The sequence below is a fragment of the Solanum pennellii genome, chromosome 2 (genome assembly GCF_001406875.1).
Source record: "Solanum pennellii chromosome 2, SPENNV200".
Classification (NCBI taxonomy): Eukaryota; Viridiplantae; Streptophyta; class Magnoliopsida; order Solanales; family Solanaceae; genus Solanum; species Solanum pennellii.
The window spans coordinates 58,284,366-58,306,363 of record NC_028638.1 but is presented as its reverse complement, the minus strand read 5'-3'; the positions used below and the strand labels follow the sequence as shown (position 1 = coordinate 58,306,363).

The 21,998-nt window shown below is 35.3% G+C and overlaps 2 protein-coding genes across 3 annotated transcripts; both read right to left on the bottom strand.

Moving 5' to 3' along the window:
• Positions 1-72: 72 nt before the first annotated feature.
• LOC107011006 (probable cadmium/zinc-transporting ATPase HMA1, chloroplastic) lies at positions 73-8,783 on the bottom strand. The gene is made up of 13 exons (XM_015210307.2): positions 8,156-8,783; positions 7,575-7,725; positions 7,317-7,501; positions 6,059-6,205; positions 5,066-5,261; positions 4,665-4,777; positions 4,038-4,276; positions 3,752-3,857; positions 3,321-3,488; positions 1,766-1,982; positions 1,027-1,211; positions 864-950; positions 73-584 (listed from the first exon to the last, which is right to left on the bottom strand). Exons 1-13 carry the CDS (start codon positions 8,648-8,650, stop codon positions 408-410), a joined length of 2,466 nt encoding a protein of 821 aa, XP_015065793.1. The 5' UTR covers positions 8,651-8,783; the 3' UTR covers positions 73-407.
• A 1,007-nt stretch (positions 8,784-9,790) lies between these two features.
• Positions 9,791-21,646, bottom strand: LOC107011914 (protein MRG1). 2 transcript variants are annotated; one of them, XM_015211597.1, is made up of 11 exons: positions 21,374-21,646; positions 18,460-18,513; positions 18,259-18,272; positions 16,882-17,027; positions 16,237-16,272; positions 14,296-14,336; positions 13,658-13,759; positions 12,866-12,945; positions 11,681-11,850; positions 11,265-11,349; positions 9,791-10,388 (listed from the first exon to the last, which is right to left on the bottom strand). In XM_015211597.1, the coding sequence occupies exons 1-11, from the start codon at positions 21,506-21,508 to the stop codon at positions 10,298-10,300; spliced, it is 954 nt and encodes a 317-aa protein (XP_015067083.1). In that variant the 5' UTR covers positions 21,509-21,646; the 3' UTR covers positions 9,791-10,297. The 2 variants fall into 2 exon arrangements, with proteins under 2 accessions (XP_015067083.1, XP_027769918.1); XM_027914117.1 differs by having other exon boundaries at positions 13,658-13,756.
• Between the last annotated feature and the right edge of the window lie 352 nt (positions 21,647-21,998).

The following is a 21,998-nucleotide window of genomic DNA, read 5'->3' as shown; positions in this document are numbered from 1 at the left end:
TTGAGTTCAACTGCAACTGAAATTGAACATTTGACCATGTTATTCGGATAGAAAGATAAGACCAGAAACCCGTTTAAGGAAATCATGTAGAATTTTTGTACACAAAACGAGAAATATCGTACGATTTATGGTTGTTCCCTAACGTCCTGCATTAAAATAGTTTGCTGGTTACATCAACATATCACTTTTTACAGTAAAAAATTCAATATAGTTCTTATACCATGGAAAGTTAAGACCAGAAACATGGGATAAGAATATATACATAACTGACGATCTACTTGATGAGGCCATTCAACATGCTAGGTGCAGTGTTCTTCACATCTTGAATCCTCGCTTTGTTCGGCAAGAAAATATTATTCTTCATTCCATCGCAACTGGGAGTTGGCAGCTAAAGGGCAAGTCAAAAATTACAAATGGGCTGCCTGAATGGTGCTAGGTAGTGTGCCATGCCTCAAAAACATAATAAGAGACCGCAATCTGTCAATGATTTGTGAAATATCCTCTCTCCATGACCATGTCGGAGGGTTTAGCGCACGAACGGAATTAAGACAAACAAGAAGTGTGCCACCTTCATGCAAGAGCACCTGCAATGTGGACTTAGATGAATTTACTAAGGTAGCACCCCAAGCTAGGGAGGAAAATACTCTCATTTTCCAAAGCAGCAAGTCTGCGGAAGATTATCCTAATTATTCTTCATTTCTTTCTCCAAGAACAACAGGAATTTGACCATTAGATATAAGAAAATTTTCAGATAGGTAAGATTGTGTTGCACCTAATAGCTGCTCATACACGAACAGTAGCAAACTGGACAGATATACTGATGGATAAATTTAAGGTGAGAAATATCTGGAATAGAGTCATACCGTCAACCAGAGTGGGAGGAACCCCATAACTGATGTAAGAGATGCCAAAATAATGCTACACAAAGCAAGTACTACATTTTGCTTGATCTGTAAGAATAGGGGCCGAGTATCAGTTGCAAAAAGAAAAGATACATGTTGATTACCGAGAAAGAAAAGGAAATACCAAGGATGTTGTTTGGCGAGATTTTGCAACACAAAATGGGACACCAGAAATATTGTCTTGCAACAATAGTACATCAGCAACAGCTATTGCAGCGGCACTAGCTCGCTCAGCCAGTACAATACCAACAGTAGCTGCAGCAAGTGCTGGGGCATCATTGATGCCGTCACCTACCATTATAAGGCCTCCTACTCAAAAGTAAAGTAATTGGTTAGCTAGGATGGAGGGGACACATGTATTACTGTGAAAAGTTTTAGTTGATCAGCATCTACTCAAGTTTTCACCCAATACATTCACATTTCTGGAACCCCAAAGTTGAGAAACATGAGAATTATGACTAGGATTATCCTACTTGTGACTTCTACTGGTTGCCATGAACAGAATAACTCGGAAAGTATGTATCATTTCATCCAGTAAGCTGTACAGCTTAAAAATAGGCAAGCGATACCTCATTGCATGGAAACACCACACATACAGATAGTTCCTGGTTCATAGAACAGATATCAACTTGAAAGAAGCAGCCAGCCACAGCTGCCCAATCTATGTATTAATTTAATCCGATAAGTTTTTGATAAGTCGTTACTTAGCACGAGTACTAAGATGTGACTTAAATATGAACATGAACTAGTTAAGTGAAAAAAGTGTTGTTCCCAAATAACTTTTTTTGTTTAGAATTTGGAAATTTAAATGGGTCAGAGAAACATGAAACGAGGACCTCTCCTTGCCAGCTTTTGTGACTAACCTGTATCCCTTGAGATGCTTGTAACATGATAAAGTTTATCCTCTGGCTTTAGGCTGCAGTTAACTTCTTTGATGCCCACAGTTTTAGCAACTCTCTTTGCACTTGCTTCATGGTCACCAGTTAACATTATGACACGAAGTTTAGCTTGATTCTGCAATGTCTGTATGACATCTAAAACTCCAGGTCGAGGTTTATCCTCAAAGTGAAAAAGAGTTACCTGGTTACCAACATGAAGTCAGCAAAATAAGCGCACTAGGCATTGACAGAGAAGCTTGAGGGAAATTTCTAACAAGAGAAGTATTAGATATTTCTACATAAGAACTCTTAAAATCCAGTAAGCCGACATTTGATTTGATTGCAAAGACATCTCAATACCCAATTATTACGGAAATGTTGTTTCATCATTATTTAGAAGCCTTGATATCTTAATGCTTATAAGTTAAACAGGTTAGCTTTTGGCTCCAACACACAGCTTTTTACATATTTTCCACTTTTTGATTCTGCTGGTTTCTTCCATTTTATGATGTTTCTCATACTGATTTCCAATTTTGTATAAGAAATCTAGGAAATACACCAAGTTAAATAAGAAGTATTGAGTAGGAGACGAGTATGAGAAAAGTGCTGATGGGAGACAAGTTGACATAGGAGATGTGTACCACAGGTAGAGCCAGGATTTGATGTCTATGGATTCGGGATTCTGGTTCTTTTAAGTTACTGGGTTCTAAATTGATAAATTGTACATATCCAAGACAAAAACAAATTTTGGACCAAATTCACAGGTTCGACCGAACCCATAACCAACATATTAGTTCCATCCCTGTGGGTTATCCATTCAACTAAGGCCAGTCTTTGGGTGCTTAGCCTGTGCTTCATAGAGTCAGTCTTCCACTATACTATAGGGGATATTGCTGGAATTGTTTTACTGCTTCATACTTTGTCATGTGATCTCATTCAAATGCACAACCACATTACTCCAGAAAGTGCACAAAAATGAAAAGCAGGATCGAGTATACTCAACATAGCAAGCATGATTAATACAAGCAAGCAAATCCTTCACTGTTACAAGAAGTGTATTTAATAGTTTTTACAATTCAATTTTATGTGCATTATTGAGTTGCAGCAGTTCAGTTTTTATCTTCTGAGAGTTTTTCATTCCAAGGTTAATTTATAACTAGTTGCTGTAAATTTAAGGGTGTATTTGAAGAGAAATTTGTGGTCAACTAGATATATAAAACCCAAAGACGCCTTTCCATAAAATTTTAGTCCAAAGTTTGTCCATCTATATAAATGGATGAACCAGTCTAGAATTCATCACTATAAGCTACAGAATCACAACCCACCAGATGATACATGTGTCACCCAAACTATCCTTTTAAAGTTAACATGCTAAGGATCATTTTGATTCTGACAAATGAATGGTAATATCAAATTACCCTGTAACGGTATGAAGTACAAGTAAGCTTATTGCATCCAATTAAAAGAAACTGAAAAAATGAAAACCATCAAAAGCTAATGTAGATTTCTGAATTCTTAATACTCATTAGCAACAACTGACCTTTTGATTATTAACCGAGAGAGCAGCACGGACAAAATCAACTCCATGAGATGACGTACTTACTGCCTCCTCAACACTTCTTGATTCATCTTCAGAGTCGCAAAGTGAGGTGATGTATTCCACAGAACCAAGAAAAGCTTTCCATGGCTTACCACCTCCTAGTCTTGGCTACAGGACAGATACATTAAACAATTAAGTTTTTTTCAAATTGAATAAAGTAACAGCAAATTATAAGTTAAGAAAGAAAGCTGGGCACAGATAAAAAGAAAGGAGTGTGTTGCAGAATGCAGATAACAGAAATATGAAATATCAATAGGCCATGTGGTGTTCATCTATATTGTTTGATTAAAGTTTCTAACAATTGTTGAACCGAAAAAAGTAATGAATGGAGAAAATTAGAATTAATAGTGAGCAGATACGAAAAAGAATACCTCAAAGCTCGATAATGTTGCAATTATGCCTCTACCAGGTAAATTCTCAAAACTTTCAACTGAAATTGAAGGAAGGTCTTTGCCTGTGCTATGATCTACAACAGCCCTGCATGAATGAAGAAGCAAAGAGGATTAGACTCACTAAAAGGTAACATTACATAATCGTAACTTTAGAAAGGTGTAGGCGAGCATTGAAGATTTATGTATACAGAGACATATCAAACAAATAAACAGATAAATGAGATCACGAAAAAATAAATATATAGAGGCCTATCATTCATAACACCTTCCAATTGGGTGAGTTGTACCCCTCTCCATTGCAGCTGCAACAGCAAGTGCTTCTTTCTCACAACTGGGGTTACAACAAGAAGCAAATCCTTTTCCAACACTCTTAGCATGTCCATGTATCGGTTCAATTGCTTTGCACATGAACTCCCCTGTTGTCAATGTACCAGTTTTGTCAAATGCAATACTATGGCATGAAGCCAAGGCATCAAGTACCTGTCCACCTTTAAGCAATATGCCCTAAAAAGAAAATTCACCACATCACAACCTGTGAACAGAAATGGCTGAGCCTGAAACAACATTTGATAATATCACTCTGCTCATATCCTGGCAATAACATTTATAATAATGAAAATGTTATGAAAATTATACAGGTTACCATAATAAGAACAACATTTAGAAACGATGCTGCCAGAATTGCCAGTAGCATTTATAATAGTATATGATGAGTAAAATTCAAACATACTGCATGACTATGATGAGGTATTATACAAGTTTCCCATAAGTAGGATTTTTATTTTTTTTAACTTAGTAACTTGTAATTAGGAAAATATTGAAAGAAAGACTGGTGAAAAGATTTGACAGCAGAAGGTTAATTAATAGACTGTCTTCCAATTTGGAAAGATACCCTTTTTGCACAAGCACTGATGGCAGTTGCGTAAGCCAATGGTGCCACAGCTAATGCACAAGGTGATGCAGCTACCATGAGGCCCAATGCTCGGTAAATTGATCCTCTGCAAGCTGGAAAAAAGAAAGAAAAGAAGACACCAGGTAACCAATCAGTACAGAGATAATATGATGAAATGGATACATCCATATAGAAACATCCTGTTTACAAATCATAAAAATAAGTTCTACTTGATAGTAAATAACAGTTCTTTTAACCCATTTAACACCTAAAAACATATGTACTAAAATCCCTTCTTCTTCATTGGAATGCCGGTTTATTAATGCAAGAAAGACTGATGCAGATAGCAACAACTAAAGACAAATAAAGAAGTATATGCAAAATAAGACTTCTAAAATTACCTGTAGTACTAAAGAAAGGCCATTTGAAAAGGAATGGACCAAGAAAAGCAACTGCTAGAGATAATAACACAACTGCTTTACTGTACTGCTCGCCAAACTTATCAAGCCATCTTTGGAGTCTTGGTTTACTTAGCTGAGCCTCTTCTGTCAGCTGCACAATTCTGCTAAGCATGGACTCTTTCCATGTCTTCTTTGCCTATAAAAAAAATAAAGGTCACAAAAGACTTAAACAGACTAATTGACTGGGTGGTCTTTAAATAACAGTGCTCTAGTTCAAAACCCTCAACTGTTTAACTTTGTTTATTAAAATAGGACCTTAACTTTGAGGTACCAACTTATGGTGCGACTTTGAAGTTTCTCCGAGGGAAGATAGCAAACACCATTTTTTATCTGAATACTCCACAACTAATATTATCCCTAGATGCTGTAAAATAAGTTATTAGCAGTAGAATCCGGTACCCTACCTCTCTTACATTATCTTGCAATGATTGTTCGAAAACTAACCACCCACATAATCAAAAAGTGTCCAAAGCCTGTTGTTTAGTAATGCATAAGCTATTACAGACGTCAAACTACTTTTCAGAAATTAACTAACAAGGCAAACTACTTCTAGATCACAGGCACAAGATAAAGGAATTCTTCTTCTTCTTTTTCTTCTCTCTATCTCTTTTTTATAAATCATTCTGATGGACTGATAGTGGACTCAGGATTATGCAAAAAATATGGAGCAGAATGTAAATGTAATAGGCTAGTCCGCAATAGAATCAAAGAATAAACACAATATTTTTTTAATTAAAACAACAGAATCGTCTGACAATTTTTCTCGGAAATTCTAAGATAGACAAATTCCTCTCTTCCCCCAAAGAGAAGGGGAAAATACGAGATATTTGTCTTCGTTTAGTTAATCTTGGCTACAACCTGACAATTTTCTTAACTTGTTTAAACTTGAATCAATTCAAAGTAATCCAAATAATGGAATATTGAAGGGCGTACCTTCACTATCAACATACCATCCAGGTTTCGTGCACCTCCTGGAATATTGTCCCCCTCTTTCTTATCTAAAGGTTTGACTTCTCCCGTCAGATGTTCAATAGTAATTGTTGATCTACCTCGGGAAACTTCACAGTCCACTGGTACGGACTGATCAAAGCAACAGGAAGAGTAAGACAAGTGTAGAAGCTAACCATGATAAAAGGATTGGAGCACAAAATGTAGTAATGTACAATTAAAAATCCAAAATTATGGGAAGTTGGGAACCAGATACAAATCGAATAAACAAAGTTTGATCATGGAAAAAAACATATAATTAACTTTTTCCATGATCAAAATAGAAAGAATGCTTCAACAGTAGAAAAATAAAATAAAATATATGTATTAGGGAGTGGTCTTTCCCAGCTTAGAGTCAGTATTAGTCAAAGTAATTAATGATACCCTCCAAAGTTTAAAATTACGATAACCTAGATGTTGCAATCGATGAGTTCAACAGGAGTTAGTCCTTATATTCATATAATTCCAGCTGCCAAATCATTCTTATATATTGATGCTAACTTTGAGAATAAAATCAACTTTTTATTACCTTCCAAGGTTTAACTATTGGTATGTCTAGTATAGATAATAGATGATTGGGTGACTATTGTTGAGAAACATGTTTTACTGTACGCTCTCTATGTTTTGGCATGCCGCTCATATATGGGAACCCTAACATCAATAAAACTATTTACAGTATCACAAAAAATTATTGGTATGCCTTGTCTTGCAAATCATAGCAGTCGTCAGATTACAGATATATTGAGAATTTGGAATCCTACATACGATACTTAACTCAGTGCTATTTATTCTGTCACTTCATCAGCACAAATAGAAGCTGCAAGCTATACAAACAATCTACGATCTAAGTTTTCGTAGGAATAAATTGCACATATGTGAACATAGCAGCTAGGGAGTGTTGGGTGTGAAGGAAAATGTTTTGTTCAGGGTGATGGGTGGGTGGGACGGTCAGCGGGTGGGAGGTGACAACGTTTGTTGGGTGGGGAAGAGACAATGAACTTCGAATGTCACTTATGGACTTGTTTTCCCTACTTTTATTAGGGAAGTCATTTTACTCATTTTTAAGGAACTTGTTTTCCTCATTTTCCCTCCATACCAAACACATCCCTAATGTAAAATATCACATTTAACCCAAAAGAAAGAGACAGATAAAAATAGAAGAGTTTTTAACACAACTAAACCGAAAAGAAGAGAGGATACAGACCTCACCAGCTTTAACCAATATAAATGAGCCAACTTCCAGGTCACTCACAGGAACTTCAATATATGACAAGTCAGTGAAACTAGGCAAAGTTTGATTGTCTACGTGCAGCACAAGAGCAAATTCAGGATGGTTTTCTTTTAATTCCTTTACGTCACCCTTGGAGCGACTAGTGAAATACTCTTCAGCTGCACAAACAAATATATATAAGATAAAAAAGTTCCAAGTGCCCCAGAGGACATTCCCAAACTTTTTACTTACCTATGTGAGCTAAATTGAACATTGCAAGAAGCAAGCCACCTTCCAATACGTTCCCCATAAAAACTGATGCAAAAGCTGCGAGAGCCATCAGTACATGAATATTGATTTTACCACCAGTAATGTCCACTAATGCATCAAGTGATGCTGAGACCTGACAATAAAGTGAAATTTTAATTATAGAACTAGCCTAAGGAATTATAATGTTTCATCTCAAGAGAAGACATAGTAATTGTGACTATATTATGCATGGATTTACACATATTGATATTCACAACACCATTGACGAGAGATTCTGAGGACTTAAAAGATCCAAAATTCATAGTTCTCAAATGTAGCGTACTTGACACCTTGTAATCAGTACTAATTCTGTAACTCAATCTATCCGGTAAAATTTGAGACTAACAGATTAGACTTATGAATTTATATCATAACTCTCCTACTTATTAATCTCATTATAGGCATTTGAAATTTGAGTATCTCCATAGTCAAATTGTTCAATCAAACAAGTCAATTGTACAGTATTACTGAAAGCATTTGTGATTGCAAAATAATGAACAGCGAAAAGAGAGAAGATCTAATACCCCAACGAGAGGAAAGGCAATGAGAGCGAAAATACGCTGGAGAGGCAGTACAGCGGACTCGGGAAGAAAGTAAGGACAAACAGCAGCAGCAATAAACAAAACCGCTGAGCAACAGCAAAGCTCTAAATTCTCTCTCAGGTAATTCGCCAACTGGGTCCATCTGATAGCATTTGCGAACTTGAGAAATACCTCCTGAAATTTCGTGAGCTTCCCGTCGCCTTCGTCATGACCATGGTGGTGGTGGTGGTGATGGTGATTGTGATGATCATGACTATGGTCATGGTGATGATGATGATGGTGGTGACTGTGAGAGGAACAGCTGCAAGCAGAACAGTGGATGCGTCCACGGAACTGAGCGGAGCTCCGAATTGGAACTGAAGATTTGGGTTTCAATGAAGAGAACAAGAGATTCCGGTTGACTTTGAGTCTCCTTGTAGATTTGTAGATTGAACAATTGATCCCTGCGAAGGAAGTTGAAAGACGCAGAGCTTCCATTTTTTGCCCAATATTTTCACTGAAAATGCATTTTTTGTTCCCTTCTTTCTCTCTCTCAATAATAATGGGGCAAATTGCTATTGAGGAGTGTGGCTATTGTTGTATCATCTACACAACACTATGTGCTCACTTGGGCTATGGTCTATTCATGGATTACTTGTCAACATTTTGTGTCTTCAAGGACTCGTTTGACAATTTTAGGTTAGCTAAGCACGTTTTTGTCTATTCCCATAGTAGTTAAGTCTCCGTCAAAAATAGTTTTCTTATTTTTTTGAAATACTGATAAAATCTACGTACATTCTTTTATTCAAGCTTCACTTATGAACTTTCACAAAATATGTTATTTTTTGCTATCCGCCAATAGTTCGTGGATATACTTTTGTAATAATTGCTATAATTCTCATTTTACGTCCACCAAAGGAGATCTTTAACACATTGATCGCATGTATATTTTGCTTATAAAGGATATAAAACAGAAAAATTTGATGGGAAAATATAGTAATAATAATAGTACAGTAGTAATAGTTAAGAAACTATTCAAGAGTGTCGTATTCGGATTTGAAAATATTGGTTCTCTGCGAGCTTCATTTAAAAGCTAATATTACTCTCTCTACATAAATCCACAACAAGCATATTAAAATTAAAATCCAAATTATTTCAATCTTATATGATGTGACGAGAAGGGGAAAGAAATGAAGTTACAAGGACAAGTATACCAAAAATTGGAGACATAATGTAACGAAAAGTTAGGTGAGTCCAAATGCAACGAATTAATTGCAAGTTATAACCAACCAAATTCTCGGGGTTACTAAATGAGCTTTGGACATAAAAAAAATGAAAATTGAAAAAAAAGTTAAAAGACGGTATTCGAAAACTTACGTTGCTATTAGAAAATGAATACAATTTGAAAAAATATTGAAGTTTTGTGAGTGATTTGCAGTGAAAAATGTGAAAACGGAATAAGAAATTTTCGAATTCTAGAAAATTGCAACAATGCAACCCAAACATGATTCTGGACGAAAAGTGAATTTATTCACAGCCAGCCGGCTCCCAAGTCTTTGCTTTACGAGTTCTACCGTTAAGGGAGTGAAAATAGACTAATAAGACGGATCCCCCCACAAGAAACGGAACATCACATAATAATTTAAAATCAGCTCTATATAACAGCAAAATAATAGTCCTTCAAGAGTATCAGATGTAGTCATCAGAGCCAAGTTGATGAGTCCAATCTGAGTGTAAAACAGCAATAAAACCCTTCCAGCACCTACGCTATGGTGAAGCTAAGTGGTACAGAGGCTGCTAAACTTTGTAACTGAGGTACAGGAGTTCACGATCATCTAGATTTTTTGTGGCACTAAACTCTATAGGTGCATGCAATTTAACAACAATCAATAAACTATTGTAACAGGCAGAACTCTCCTATCGAAAGTTGATCACCTGACTATATAAGTTGCAAATGAATAGTTCTCCAGGAATAAAAAATGATCTACTGATACAGATCACAGCACACAACAACAAAGAGTTTGCCCTATAATTGTGGGCATCACCAGTAGGCATATTGGCATGTTCAAGAAATACCATGTTCAAGAAATACCGCCAATGCTTCTGATGCGACTCATTCTAATTCTAGCTAAATTGGTAGACTGCTCAGCTTTCTTTATCCTTGCCATTTCCTTCAGAGGCTTTAGGACCATCATAAGCAGATAGGAAGAAAGTACCCTGGTTTTTCTGCAAAAACCTGCAATCACACATGCACAAGGTAAAAGCTCATTCGCAAGATGATACATCAACATAATAGGTGTTTCCTCAATCCAAGTCACCCTCGAAGCACCAAATCTCAGCCAGAAAAATTGGACAATAGAATTCTTTAACTTAATGTTGCCGTTGAGCTGGTTCTTACAGAAGGCAGAAAGCATATGGATATCTTTTATTCATTTTCACTTTTCATCAGTTACAATACTAAGACGCTCTTCCCTTTTCTTTTTCATCTTTTGATAAGGTATGATTTAACTGAACATCCCCCACCCCACCCCCCTTTTTCTGGTAAGGTAAACTAAAACACCCCATTGGGGTGCGGCTCTACCCTGGGCCCTGCGTGAACGTGGGATGCTACATGTAACGGGCTTCTCCCTTTTAAGATAACCTAAAAACCCTTCTTTTCATCAAAATCTGATGCAACTGCTTTTTCAGGCACTTCACCATAGTGGTTAAATTCACTGTGAAATTGCTGCGCTAGCTTAATATTCAGAATTAAAGAAGAAGATGAATATTGTTAAATATTCTCAATGCTTAAGATGTTTTCTTGAAAATTGTCATGGAAGTTAAAAAAGGAATCCAAAGTAAGCTAGTGAACTTGCAGGTGCTTTCCAGAAGAGAATCATGTGATTAGACCAATACTCAAAAAAGACTAGGTAAGGCCAGCCAATGCAGCAGTTATCAAATTGCACCATCCTTACACAGCTCCCACAGTGAACACATCAGCTTGTGGGCTGTTTCAAGGTAGCAATTCAATCACAACATAATTCCATAACATAATAATAATAATAATAATAATAATAATAATAATAATAATAATAATCTTGTCCAGAAGGAAGTAAAGGAAAAGAGCATATACTTGAGAAAGTCTAGAAATTTCTGTTGCAACTTCGTTAATGACTCCTCGTCAATTTTTGCATATGCAATCAACTCGGGTAATTTTACTGCAACATCAGCAAACAAATTAAATACAATCTAGTAAGAAAATATCTTTTGATAATTTGACGGAACATGATAGAACATTCATATAGGCTTGCCCTCTGAAAAAATCGAACTTTAAACAATTTTTTTTGATTCAACTGCAACATCAGCAAACAAATTAAGACTTTACAATCTTGTGAGAAAATATCTTTTGATTAAGTAAAGATATACAAGCATACGGAAAAACATATGAAGTTTATAATGTTTTATCCTCTGCAGCATGATATTTTCTAAGGTACATATCTTTCTCTTGGGGTCAATTAAATAACATGAACACTTAGTACTTTTTCATACCAAAAAGGCGCAATAGATGTTCAGCACCATATACACTAGATGGAGAGACATTATCTGAAACTGCTTCATGATACTGTTGGCGCTCCTTCTTGTACAATAAAAGTGCAGGCAGTGCTTTGTCAAAATAGCATCGAATTCCATTCAGTATCTCCCCAACTGAATCAGTCATCCTGCGAGGATCAAACATTTGGAAGGCATTTTTATTAAATGAACTATACCTCCAAAGTCATTTTATGCCATACTAAATACATTCAGTATGCATTGACTACTCATGCAAAGGTACTTGTGGCCAGCAGAGATGATATACTTCTGCAAATAATGTTGGCCTTTGATATTACCTACTTCTGCAAATAGGAGTCAACAAGACGAGAAACTCGGTCTATTCTGAAACTGTAGTAATTTCCAATGACTTAATGCAGACACATAGGAGTTGAAGCTAACTGGTTGTGTATATGAATCCGACAAGAAGCAGTTCAACAAGATCAAAAGTAACTTGCTTTTTTTTTGGTGGAATATCCTCACCATTTAGCAATAAATCAACTACCAACTTGATATCAAGAAAGCATAATTTAGTGAATCGACAATATCCTACACTAGACTATAGGTCCTTAAGCATGCATGAGTTTTACTGACAGAGTTAAAAGCTAAGTTTTGAAAGAACCAATATCGCCCCCAAAGGTGTTAGACTTGTTTTCCCCCAAAGATAATGAACTAGTGCTCCACGAAGTAGGGGAGAACCATGAGGTCTCAACTTCAACTCCAATCGAGACAAAAAGCACTAGGTCATTTCTTCCCATTTGCCTAAGCCTTGGTGGGCAAAGCTACCCGATATTTGTACCGGTAGGAGGTAACAGGTGTCCAGTAGAATTCGTCAAGGAGCCCACAAGCTGGCCCAAACACCACCATCATAAAAAAGAAATATTCGAAAGAACCAATTTCGCAATTACTTCTTTCAAATGTTTCTTTTTTATGATGGTGGTTTTTGGGCCAGCTTGTGCACACCTTAACGAATTCTACCGGATACCTGTTACCTCTTACCTCTTACCGGTACAAATATCGGGTAGAATCAATATATTCCAACATTGACCATGCAAATTACAGGACACCAGAATGAAACATAGATGCATAACCACAGCTCAGCAATAAATCCACCCTTACATGAAAAGAAAAGGGCAGTGAACTTACATCCCGTCCTTTTTGGATCGGTATTCAAGGTACTTGGTCAATATATCATCCACAGTGGGCGATCGTGGGAGCTTCACAAGCTGTTAAGAATAACACATCAGATATCATCACTGGCAATATTGTATTTAGCAACCAACACTAAGAACCAACATAGTCTGAACAAAATGAAGAAAAGAAATTTGATCAACTCCAGCATGCCACTTGTAGGGAAGAATACAGACATGTAGCAGGACAGATAAGTGTCATATTATCCAGTACGATTTAATCCCATAAAAATCCTGCTCAGATTAGCTGGGGCCTGGGAGGGACTTAGTCTAGTAAATCAGCAAAGATCTCAAAAGCAAATTAGGCATCGCCCTTATCTATTTGTCTGCGCCTTTTGTGTGTGTGTGTGGGGGGGGGGGGTGTTTCAAGTTGAGATAAGATGAGTCAGCAATTCTACTGCTGGTTGATTGCTCTATTATGGGTTTCCCATTTTCCATGGCTGGTCACTCATCTATGCTCCAATCCAGCAGCTAACACAAGACAACGCTTTACTTACATCCACAATGTGTCCAATACTAGGACTCGGTTCTTGTTGGAGCACGGCTCCCGCTAAGCAACCTTAATAATATGACTGGAGCTATATTACTTGATAAAAAAAAATTTATAGGAGTCAATCTCCATGAAACACTAGAAATTGAAACAGAGGAATCCAAGATCTTTTTGAGTCACTTGTGTCTTCAACTGCTAATGAGCTTGTCAACAGAAAATACGACATATAGACTTAGTCATTATCCTACACATATATACCTTATTCTGGTGCATGATGAACTCCCAATCATCAACTAGTTGCTTCTTCAAAGTAGATGGAATCTGAATCTTCACAAGTTTCTCTACAGATACATTGCCCTTCTGCCATCAATGACCGAGTTATAAATCAATATCTTTCAAGCACTAATACTATACAACAAAAACAACTACTACTACTACGTATTACCAGGAAAAAAAAGGAAGTTCCATACGAGTCTAATACCTATCCTCAACTAGTAGCTATCACCTACATGGATCTTTTTCTTCCATTGTCCCTATTTTTACCTAAGTTTGTATTGATCAAGCAATTGCAGGTCTTTTTAAATCACTTCCTTCGATGTAATTGAAGCACTTAAATAATAGCTAAGGAACTTTTCAACAAAAAATGTCTTCAAAGGAAAAAGAAGTGTGATTAGAGAGGGAGGGGATAGTGGTGCCTAAATCACACAGCTTAATATGACTAAAATGGAGGTGTTATTAATGGAGTATTCTGCAGAATGTAAATAACTTTACATAACGATTTAGTCCAACAATGTTATATGGAAGTAAATGTTGGGCCTCTACACAAGAAGAGTGTCAACGATAACCTCGAAAAGGAAAAAGAAACAGTGAGTTATAGAGTCTAGAATTAAGCAAACCTCAGCGCCTGAGTCAGTTTTGCGCTTTTTCCCTTTTGGAACTGCAAGAAAAGTTCAATTTTAAAGATAAATTTCTTATAAGCAAATCCCCAATAGAAACTAACAGACTAGATTTTCTTATAAGCAGATCAAATAGACCTTACTTAACAGAATCTTTCTGTCTAATTTGGTAATACGTAATCCTAAGATAAAACAGGTATACTCCAGCATAGCATGATATGACTAGAACAAAGTTAACACCTTGACCAACTCAAGGCTATTTCATCTACAATATTACAGTGTCCATAGTAGACAAACGCCAATAGGAAAGTTAAGGAGAACACTGTAGGTTTTGACTTTTACCTTCCCATCTTGCATGTATCCTAATAATCGTATCCACTGCACATGGATGTTACCCACAACAGTGAGAATTTTGAGTGAGATTCTCCACAGTTATCAAGGTCTTTAACATTTAATTTGATCTAATAACCCAAAACCTTTTGTATAAGTTATCATCGGGTACAGCTTCCATCAGTTAAATGTCCAAAAGCCAGTCGAAGAGTCAAATCTTTTACCTCAATTAGATCTCTAATACCAAAATTTAAACTAGATAACGAGTATGAGCTAGCAATCATAGTAGTAAATAGTGATCAGAACATGCATTCTTAGAGCATATGCAAAGGCAAGAAGAAAGAAGTTGTCTCTTTGCTATGGTAGAACAGAAAAATATGCATGAGCAAGCCTCGCCAAAGAAGAAAGCGAGGCACAAAATTCTAGTAATAACCAATTTTCTTCCATATTCTTTGTGTTTCTTGTGATCCCTGATTAATTTTACAAACAGAAAGACGAGCCTCCACATTCTATGTGTATACTCAGTCAAAGGCATGTCAACTATTGAAAATTTAAGGTAATGGCCTTTGTTCCCCTTATACCTTCTTTTGTTATAGGAAAGACAATCATTACTTCTCCAATGCAATCATATCTTGCTTCTTGGCAATCCTTCTGATTTTCCTCCTTTTCTTATTTTTCTTCCACCTGTGCTTAACATCCTAGTATATGCATTGCGTCTTCCAAGTCACATAATCCATACTTAAGTCTAAAACTGTGTCTTATCAAGGTATTCATCCAGCATGCTTCATTTATACCCTCATAAATGCAATTACCACAGCTTTCTAATTGATTTGCTAGACAAATTGAAATACAACTAGATTATATGGTGTTTCTGAGTGGAACATTTGATTAAGGCGGCTGTAAAATGAGATTTAACTTTTCTGAGAAAAATGTACATTGCCTAAATGTAATCAATAAAGTATATATTTTTTTACAAAGACAATCAATAAAGTATATTATGTCAAAAAATACATAATAATTAGGTTTGGGATAGATTTCCAGTATATACAAGAAGAGTACTGCCTAAACATTAGTTTTACAACTAAAAATGAAACTAATAAAGCAACACACAGCAATAATTGTTCTAAAGAAGTTAGGTTGAGGTTCAGGATACCTGATTCATCAGTACCCGCAGTTACGGTTGAGGTCCAGGATGCTTTATTAATCAGTGCCCCATTTCTTTAATTTGGAAAGGGAACTGGGAGGCTTTCAGAATGAGGTCTTTGGGAAGGGTTATGCAGCTTCTTTAAAAACAAAAGTTAAATGGAGTGTCGAAAATAAGGAAAAAAATTCCTTATCCAACAAAAAAGGGAATTTATATCTAACAGACCAACCTACTCTACTTATGTGGAGGACGGTGGGAATCCCTACCTTCTGGCCTTATTATTACTATCAGGCCTAAATTAACTCAAAGCAAACACAAAATGTTACTAGTGTCAACAAAAAAAAACTCAAAGCAAACACAATTCAAGGAGGAATAATGTCCAAGGCACATAATTACCATCCACCCCAACAAATAATGCAGAAGAGCTCAAGGAGAAGCACAAAATTCAAAATCATAAGATGGCATACCATTGCTCTTAGTTTCTTCCTTGTCCAGTTTAACATCTGCAAATGAAAAGTAAGTTACTAACAAGAATTCAATCCCTAGACCTAACCCTTGACTCCGTTACATGATCTTTCCTTCAGAGGAGACACATGACCAGAAGGCATTTTAACGTTCACTGTTAGATATGCAAAGAGAACTTCGAAATTGAAAACATGAGTTAGAACAACAAAAAGAGTACATGTTGGTATGTCAAGTTATGCTAAAGAGGATTTACAACCTTAACTTTGGTGACGTTTCCATATTTCCAAGGCACATAACCAAACATCATTAAGAAACTAATCTTCTGGAATTTGGTTCAAACGACTATTATATTTCAATCAGCTAATTCTCCAAATAGACTTTCGACTTCTATAAAAGGCATCAGGAGTAATACTGATACCTGAAAAGTGTTACAAATTTCGATATGTTACGCAAGGAAGTATTTCCATGACCAGAGAACTACCTACAATGGTCATCTATAGCCTTCATTCCAATATAAACCTAGAGAAAACATACCAGCTGAGAACTACTTAAAAATGGTTATGCAAGAAAGTATTTCCATGACCAGAGAACTACCTAAAATGGTCATCTATAGCCCTCATTCTAATATAAACCTAGAGAAAACTTACCAGCTGAGCTTTTGGGTTTTGCCGGTGCTGAACGTCCAGATTTAGTACTTTTCTCCATGCCCTGCTTCTTGTCCAGGGCTTGCTGCTTCAAGACGTTGTCTTCCGTGTGCTTCATCAAGCGGTCAGCTCCTACCCATTCATCCCAACTGTTACAAGACATAGTTTCAGTAATTAGGTTTGCAGAATATACTTACAATCAACAAATACTCCCTCTGTTTCAAAAAGGACCTAGTTTAATTTATGTCAAATGTACCAAAATGTCCTCTAATCTTGTGTTCCTAAACATGCTACATGGAAAGCTAAAACTAAAGTGTTGCCAAAAAAGGAAATGGGTCAATCTTTCTGAAACAGACTAAAAAAGAAAGTAAATCATCATTTTTGAATCAGAGAGTTAACAACTACAACATCCAAAATTCAGATTGAAGTACACAAAAAACTAGCTTCACATTTGCTGCAGAACCAGACGTACACAGCAATGTAAAATAGCTATTATTTCCTGTCGCTGAAAAGAGTTTATGGGGTTTGGAGTACCAAGTCATAGAATCTAATTTCAGAGCAAAAATTTAACCATCAATTGCTTAATTTTTTTGAATAAATTACATTTGTAAATGATTTTTTAAATTAAAAATATTGTAAAAAAACTGTAGTCCAAAGAAAGAGCTTGAGTATCTAAATAGTAAAAGTACCATGCACAATAAGACAGGGGGAGAACAGTGAAATCATGAATGTCTATTGAATTAGTCCTTATTACACAGGCAAAAAAGCTGAGAGAACTTGTTATCAGTCCTTTTCTATTTCAACATCATTGTTTGAATTTATATGGGAAGATAGGAATTAGGATTATTTGAAATATTGGCAAATGTTTGTTAGAATAACATAAAGAAAGTGCTTAAGGATCAGAGTAAAGGTAGATCCCCATGTAAAGTATTAAATCTTCGAATCATTCCCATTTACAGAAAATTAAAATATTCTCCCAAAAGATCAAAATGGAGAGATGAACACTAAATTTGAAACAAAAGGAGCGTGTAGTTAAAATGATAAAACTTCACTATTAATATCCAAAGACCAAATTCATTGTGCTACCTGATGCTATGCAAATCAAAATTATGTATTCACAATTGCACTTTAAATCCAGAGCAGTACAACATTCCACATATAATTTGTAAAATAATCACCATAATCAACAAGGTAGCATCAAATTACTCTATGCCTCTTGCTCAAGGCCGAGCTCCTTCGGAGCAGAACATTCAAAGAAAAAACGTTAAGGCAGCACATTCAACATTCAAATGAGTTGGTCAACCTTTCAATCCTGATGTGAATAGCAATTTAAGATACTCTTGAATTAAGAACTTTCTACAAGTAACTTCATAAACTCACTTTTTGTTCCAGCCCTGTAAATTAAAATAAATAAAAAAAGTATTATTTCTCGATATCATTAAGAATATTGAAAGAATTTTAAACAAGGTAATAATGTAAGGCTATGCTACAAGCTTTTTCACATCTTTTAACTAAAGAAGTACCAAATTTAATTGTCATATGTAAAGCATATGGTGAAAGAAGATATAAATTTAAACTTACAAGGTAATGAACGAAGTATCTCCATTCGTTCTTCCGCAGCTCTGCTTTTTGGACCTTCAAAGAAGAAACGCAAGGATCAAATTGGAGGGTCGCAAAAATCTTGTAGCAAGCATTAAATAACATGATTTCATCAGGGCGCTACAATTTGTAGAAGGCAAGCACTATATCACCGTACACTAAGAGGCCGTTTGGTTACGGTATAACTTGTCTCTTATTCATGTATAAAATAATGTATTAAGTTAATACAATGTTTGGTAGAAATTTTTGTTAAGGTAGAAAAGTCAACATAACTTATACCATGTTTGGTTGCATTTTTGTAGTTTTACATAATTAATACCAACATAACTTATGAGAGAATCTATGTATAAAGTTATGCAAGGTAGAAAGTGGAATAAGTTATGTGGGTATTAGTTATACATGTATTAAAGTGATAAATTACATATTTACACTATTAATTTATTTTATTGTTTTTAATTGGAAACTTTATTGTTTTCCTATGTATAAGTTTGTTGTTTTTATTTCTTTTTTATATTTAGACCATTTTTGTTTCTTTTAATTTTTTTAAATTGAAACTTTTATTGTTTCCTATCAACATGTGTTATTTTTATTTTTTATTATACATAGATTATTTTCATTTCTTTTTATATACTTACCATTTTAATTGATTTATGCAAGTATAAATTTTTTTTATATTAGAATTGATTATATATTTTTTAACGGTACATATGTTAATCAAATATTAGCATTATAAATTTTCAATATATTTTTTACATTTTATTAGTATGTATTATTATTTTGTAAATAATATATATTAAAAATTTACAACAAGTTTAATATTCAATACTTAATAATTCATGTATTGTAATCTCTAAACCCGACATAATTAATACCTGCATAACTAAACCCTGCATAACTAATACCTGCATAACTAATACTTGTATAACTAAACCCTGCATAACTAATACCTGCATAATTAAACTCTGCATAACTAATACCTGCATAACTAAACCCTGCATAGCTAATACCTGCATAACTTTAACCAGCAACCAAACAGCCCCTAATTGTTTTCCATATAGAGGAAATGAAGCTTTCTCTTGTAAGAAAAAACTTATACACAATTGGTATTTTCAATTGTCACAAGTGTAAACAAACAACACGATTTTGAGAGTTATAAGCAAGAGCAAAGTGCAAGAATTCTCAAAGTAAAGTTCGAGCTTTAGAGAAAATACAAAAATAACAACAACATTTGCAAACTTAGGGCCCGTGTGGATGGGCTTAATAAAAGCAGCTTTAAAAAAGTACTTTTGAAAGTGCTGAAACTTATTTTTAAAATAAGCAGTTATGCGTTTGGATAAAAGTGCTGAAGTTGCTATGCCGAACGTGAAAAGGGAAAAATGGAAGAAAGAGATGTTAGGGTTATGTGGGTAATTTGGAGATTGTATAAAAATATTTAAGGGCAAAAAGATAAAAATGTGGTCAACTTAAAACAGCTTATAAGCTAAAAAAAAAAAAGCACCCCTACCCCAGCTTTTAACTTTTGGCTTAAAATAAGTTATTTTGAGTATTGCCAAACAGCTAAATAAGTCAAAAATCAGCTTTTAAGTCAGTTTGACCAGCTTTTAAGCTGAACCAAACAGGCTCTTAGTACTTCAATTGTCCTATATCAACGAAGCCAAAACTAATCCCAACAACTCAAATTATTCACTAATATGTAATTTCAATGAGCTGAGTAGTACTTTTTTTTAATAACTGAGAAATTTCCAACGGCTAGTGGTGTATGGTTCAAAACTCAGTGGATAATGAACCTGCCCCTCTACCCTTTTCCACTTAAATATCAGGCCTTTGTCTATGGTAGGATTCGAACCCGTGATGTGCATCTGACCAACATATCACACACTATATCCTGTCAGAAATACACTAGTGCATAACTATAAGAGGTGAAACTAGCAATCCTCCGTATAAGAACCATATATTGTCTAGAGTTGCATTCTCTTGCCATACAAAAACATGATTTGCAGGGAAGATCGGGTAACTGGAATAGGTCAAAAGTTGAAGTATATTTTCCAAAATTCATCCCAGTTCTTAAACTCAGATCACCCATATTTACATGGATTGCATAAAAATACAAAATCAGTGTAAATGTAATGAATATATAAGACATTAAAAGTTGTTTCTATGATATGTGAAAACAATCATGCCAAAAAGTTTGCTATGGGGCGCAAATCAGATTATCTAAATAAAATCATGATGGAGACTAGCTCAAGATCGCTAAATCAATTTAGGAACCCTTCCACAATCTATATGAGGATGTTCATATATGTAACATCCTTCGACACTGCCAATTGTTTAGTTTACCTAATTTTCGAGAAGGCTTAAGAGACATTAGAGCAGAGAGAGTGGAGTCCACAGAAAAAATCAATAGATTGACCCCTAAATCTAGATTAGAGTCAGTAGAGCAATGAGCTAAGTTGATAAGGCAAACCTAAAAGCATCAAACAGTAGAGACAACCCATAATTTATTCATAAAGCTAAAAAAACGAACAGAATTATGGATTACAGGACAGGATTAGTATAATTTGCAACTCTAATACTACGCAAATTTAGCATTAAATATGGATGAAACAGTCCAAAAGTCATAATATCTCCCCTGAAATCATCACACAATCGGATGCAAAGTGGTGCATATCTAACAGAAAACAGAAAAGCAAAATGACAAAAAAATCTCAACCAATTATCAAATAAATCAGAGAAGATATGAAACAACCGTTACAGCCAAATTAGACACACGAACAATCCAAAAGAAGATACGTGTGATAAAAGTCCTAATCATTCAATTTCGGCAATTAATTACGGTATACCCAAACAAAATTAGCGATTTCTGTATAAGATGAAAAGAAAAAAACAAGAAACGTGCCTTTGCTTCGTAGATGCGAGGGCCATGATAAGCGAGAACCTTCTCGCCTTCAAAGTAGAGACTAGGTTTAGAGTCGGGAACGTCACCGGAGGAGTTTTCGCTGTCGGTAGAAGAGTTGTTTTTTGAGTTAACCATTTCCGTTTATCAGAGACTTCCGACCAGTAGTATCTCCTCCGCCTTTGGCCGTATGTGACGGAGGAATTTGTTTCCCACTTCTTTATCGGTTTCAAAAATAAAGGGACCACTGGATCTCTACACGCGTGAGTCGTGAACCTTTATACCCCTTCCGATATTGCAACTTGCAAGTAACGATTATTCAGTCTATTGCTTAACCTAAATTAGTAATTCATAATAATAATAATAATTTACTAGTAATTTTTCATACGTTAGCGAATCAAATCAAAAACTGATTTGTATTCGGAGATAATGTTACAATGAACAAATATTATGCTCCAAAGCAGGGGTCGCTCGATCGTGTTAAAAAAAGGCATAACACAAATATTGGATCTTAAACTTGACTTCAAATTTTAATTTTAACCTCCAACTTTCATAATGCACAAATAAACAATTTAACTATCCAACTTTTAAATAAATAAACACATGAATCCACACAATACACATAGGA

What these genes read in the sequence shown, in the direction of transcription:
- LOC107011006 (XM_015210307.2), bottom strand. Translation starts at nt 8,650, where the DNA reads ATGGAAGCTCTGCGTCTTTCAACTTCCTTCGCAGGGATCAATTGTTCA. An exon ending in ATGGTATGTTGATAGTGAAG is followed by an intron (nt 5,262 to 6,058) that starts GTACGCCCTTCA and finishes TTTTTTTTATAG; the next exon opens with GCAAAGAAGACATGGAAAGA. An exon ending in TCTCGGTTAATAATCAAAAG is followed by an intron (nt 1,983 to 3,320) that starts GTCAGTTGTTGC and finishes GTTGGTAACCAG; the next exon opens with GTAACTCTTTTTCACTTTGA.
- LOC107011914 (XM_015211597.1), bottom strand. Translation starts at nt 21,508, where the DNA reads ATGGTTAACTCAAAAAACAACTCTTCTACCGACAGCGAAAACTCCTCC. An exon ending in CGATCCAAAAAGGACGGGAT is followed by an intron (nt 11,851 to 12,865) that starts GTAAGTTCACTG and finishes TGATCCTCGCAG; the next exon opens with GATGACTGATTCAGTTGGGG. An exon ending in ACATCTATTGCGCCTTTTTG is followed by an intron (nt 11,350 to 11,680) that starts GTATGAAAAAGT and finishes CTGATGTTGCAG; the next exon opens with TAAAATTACCCGAGTTGATT.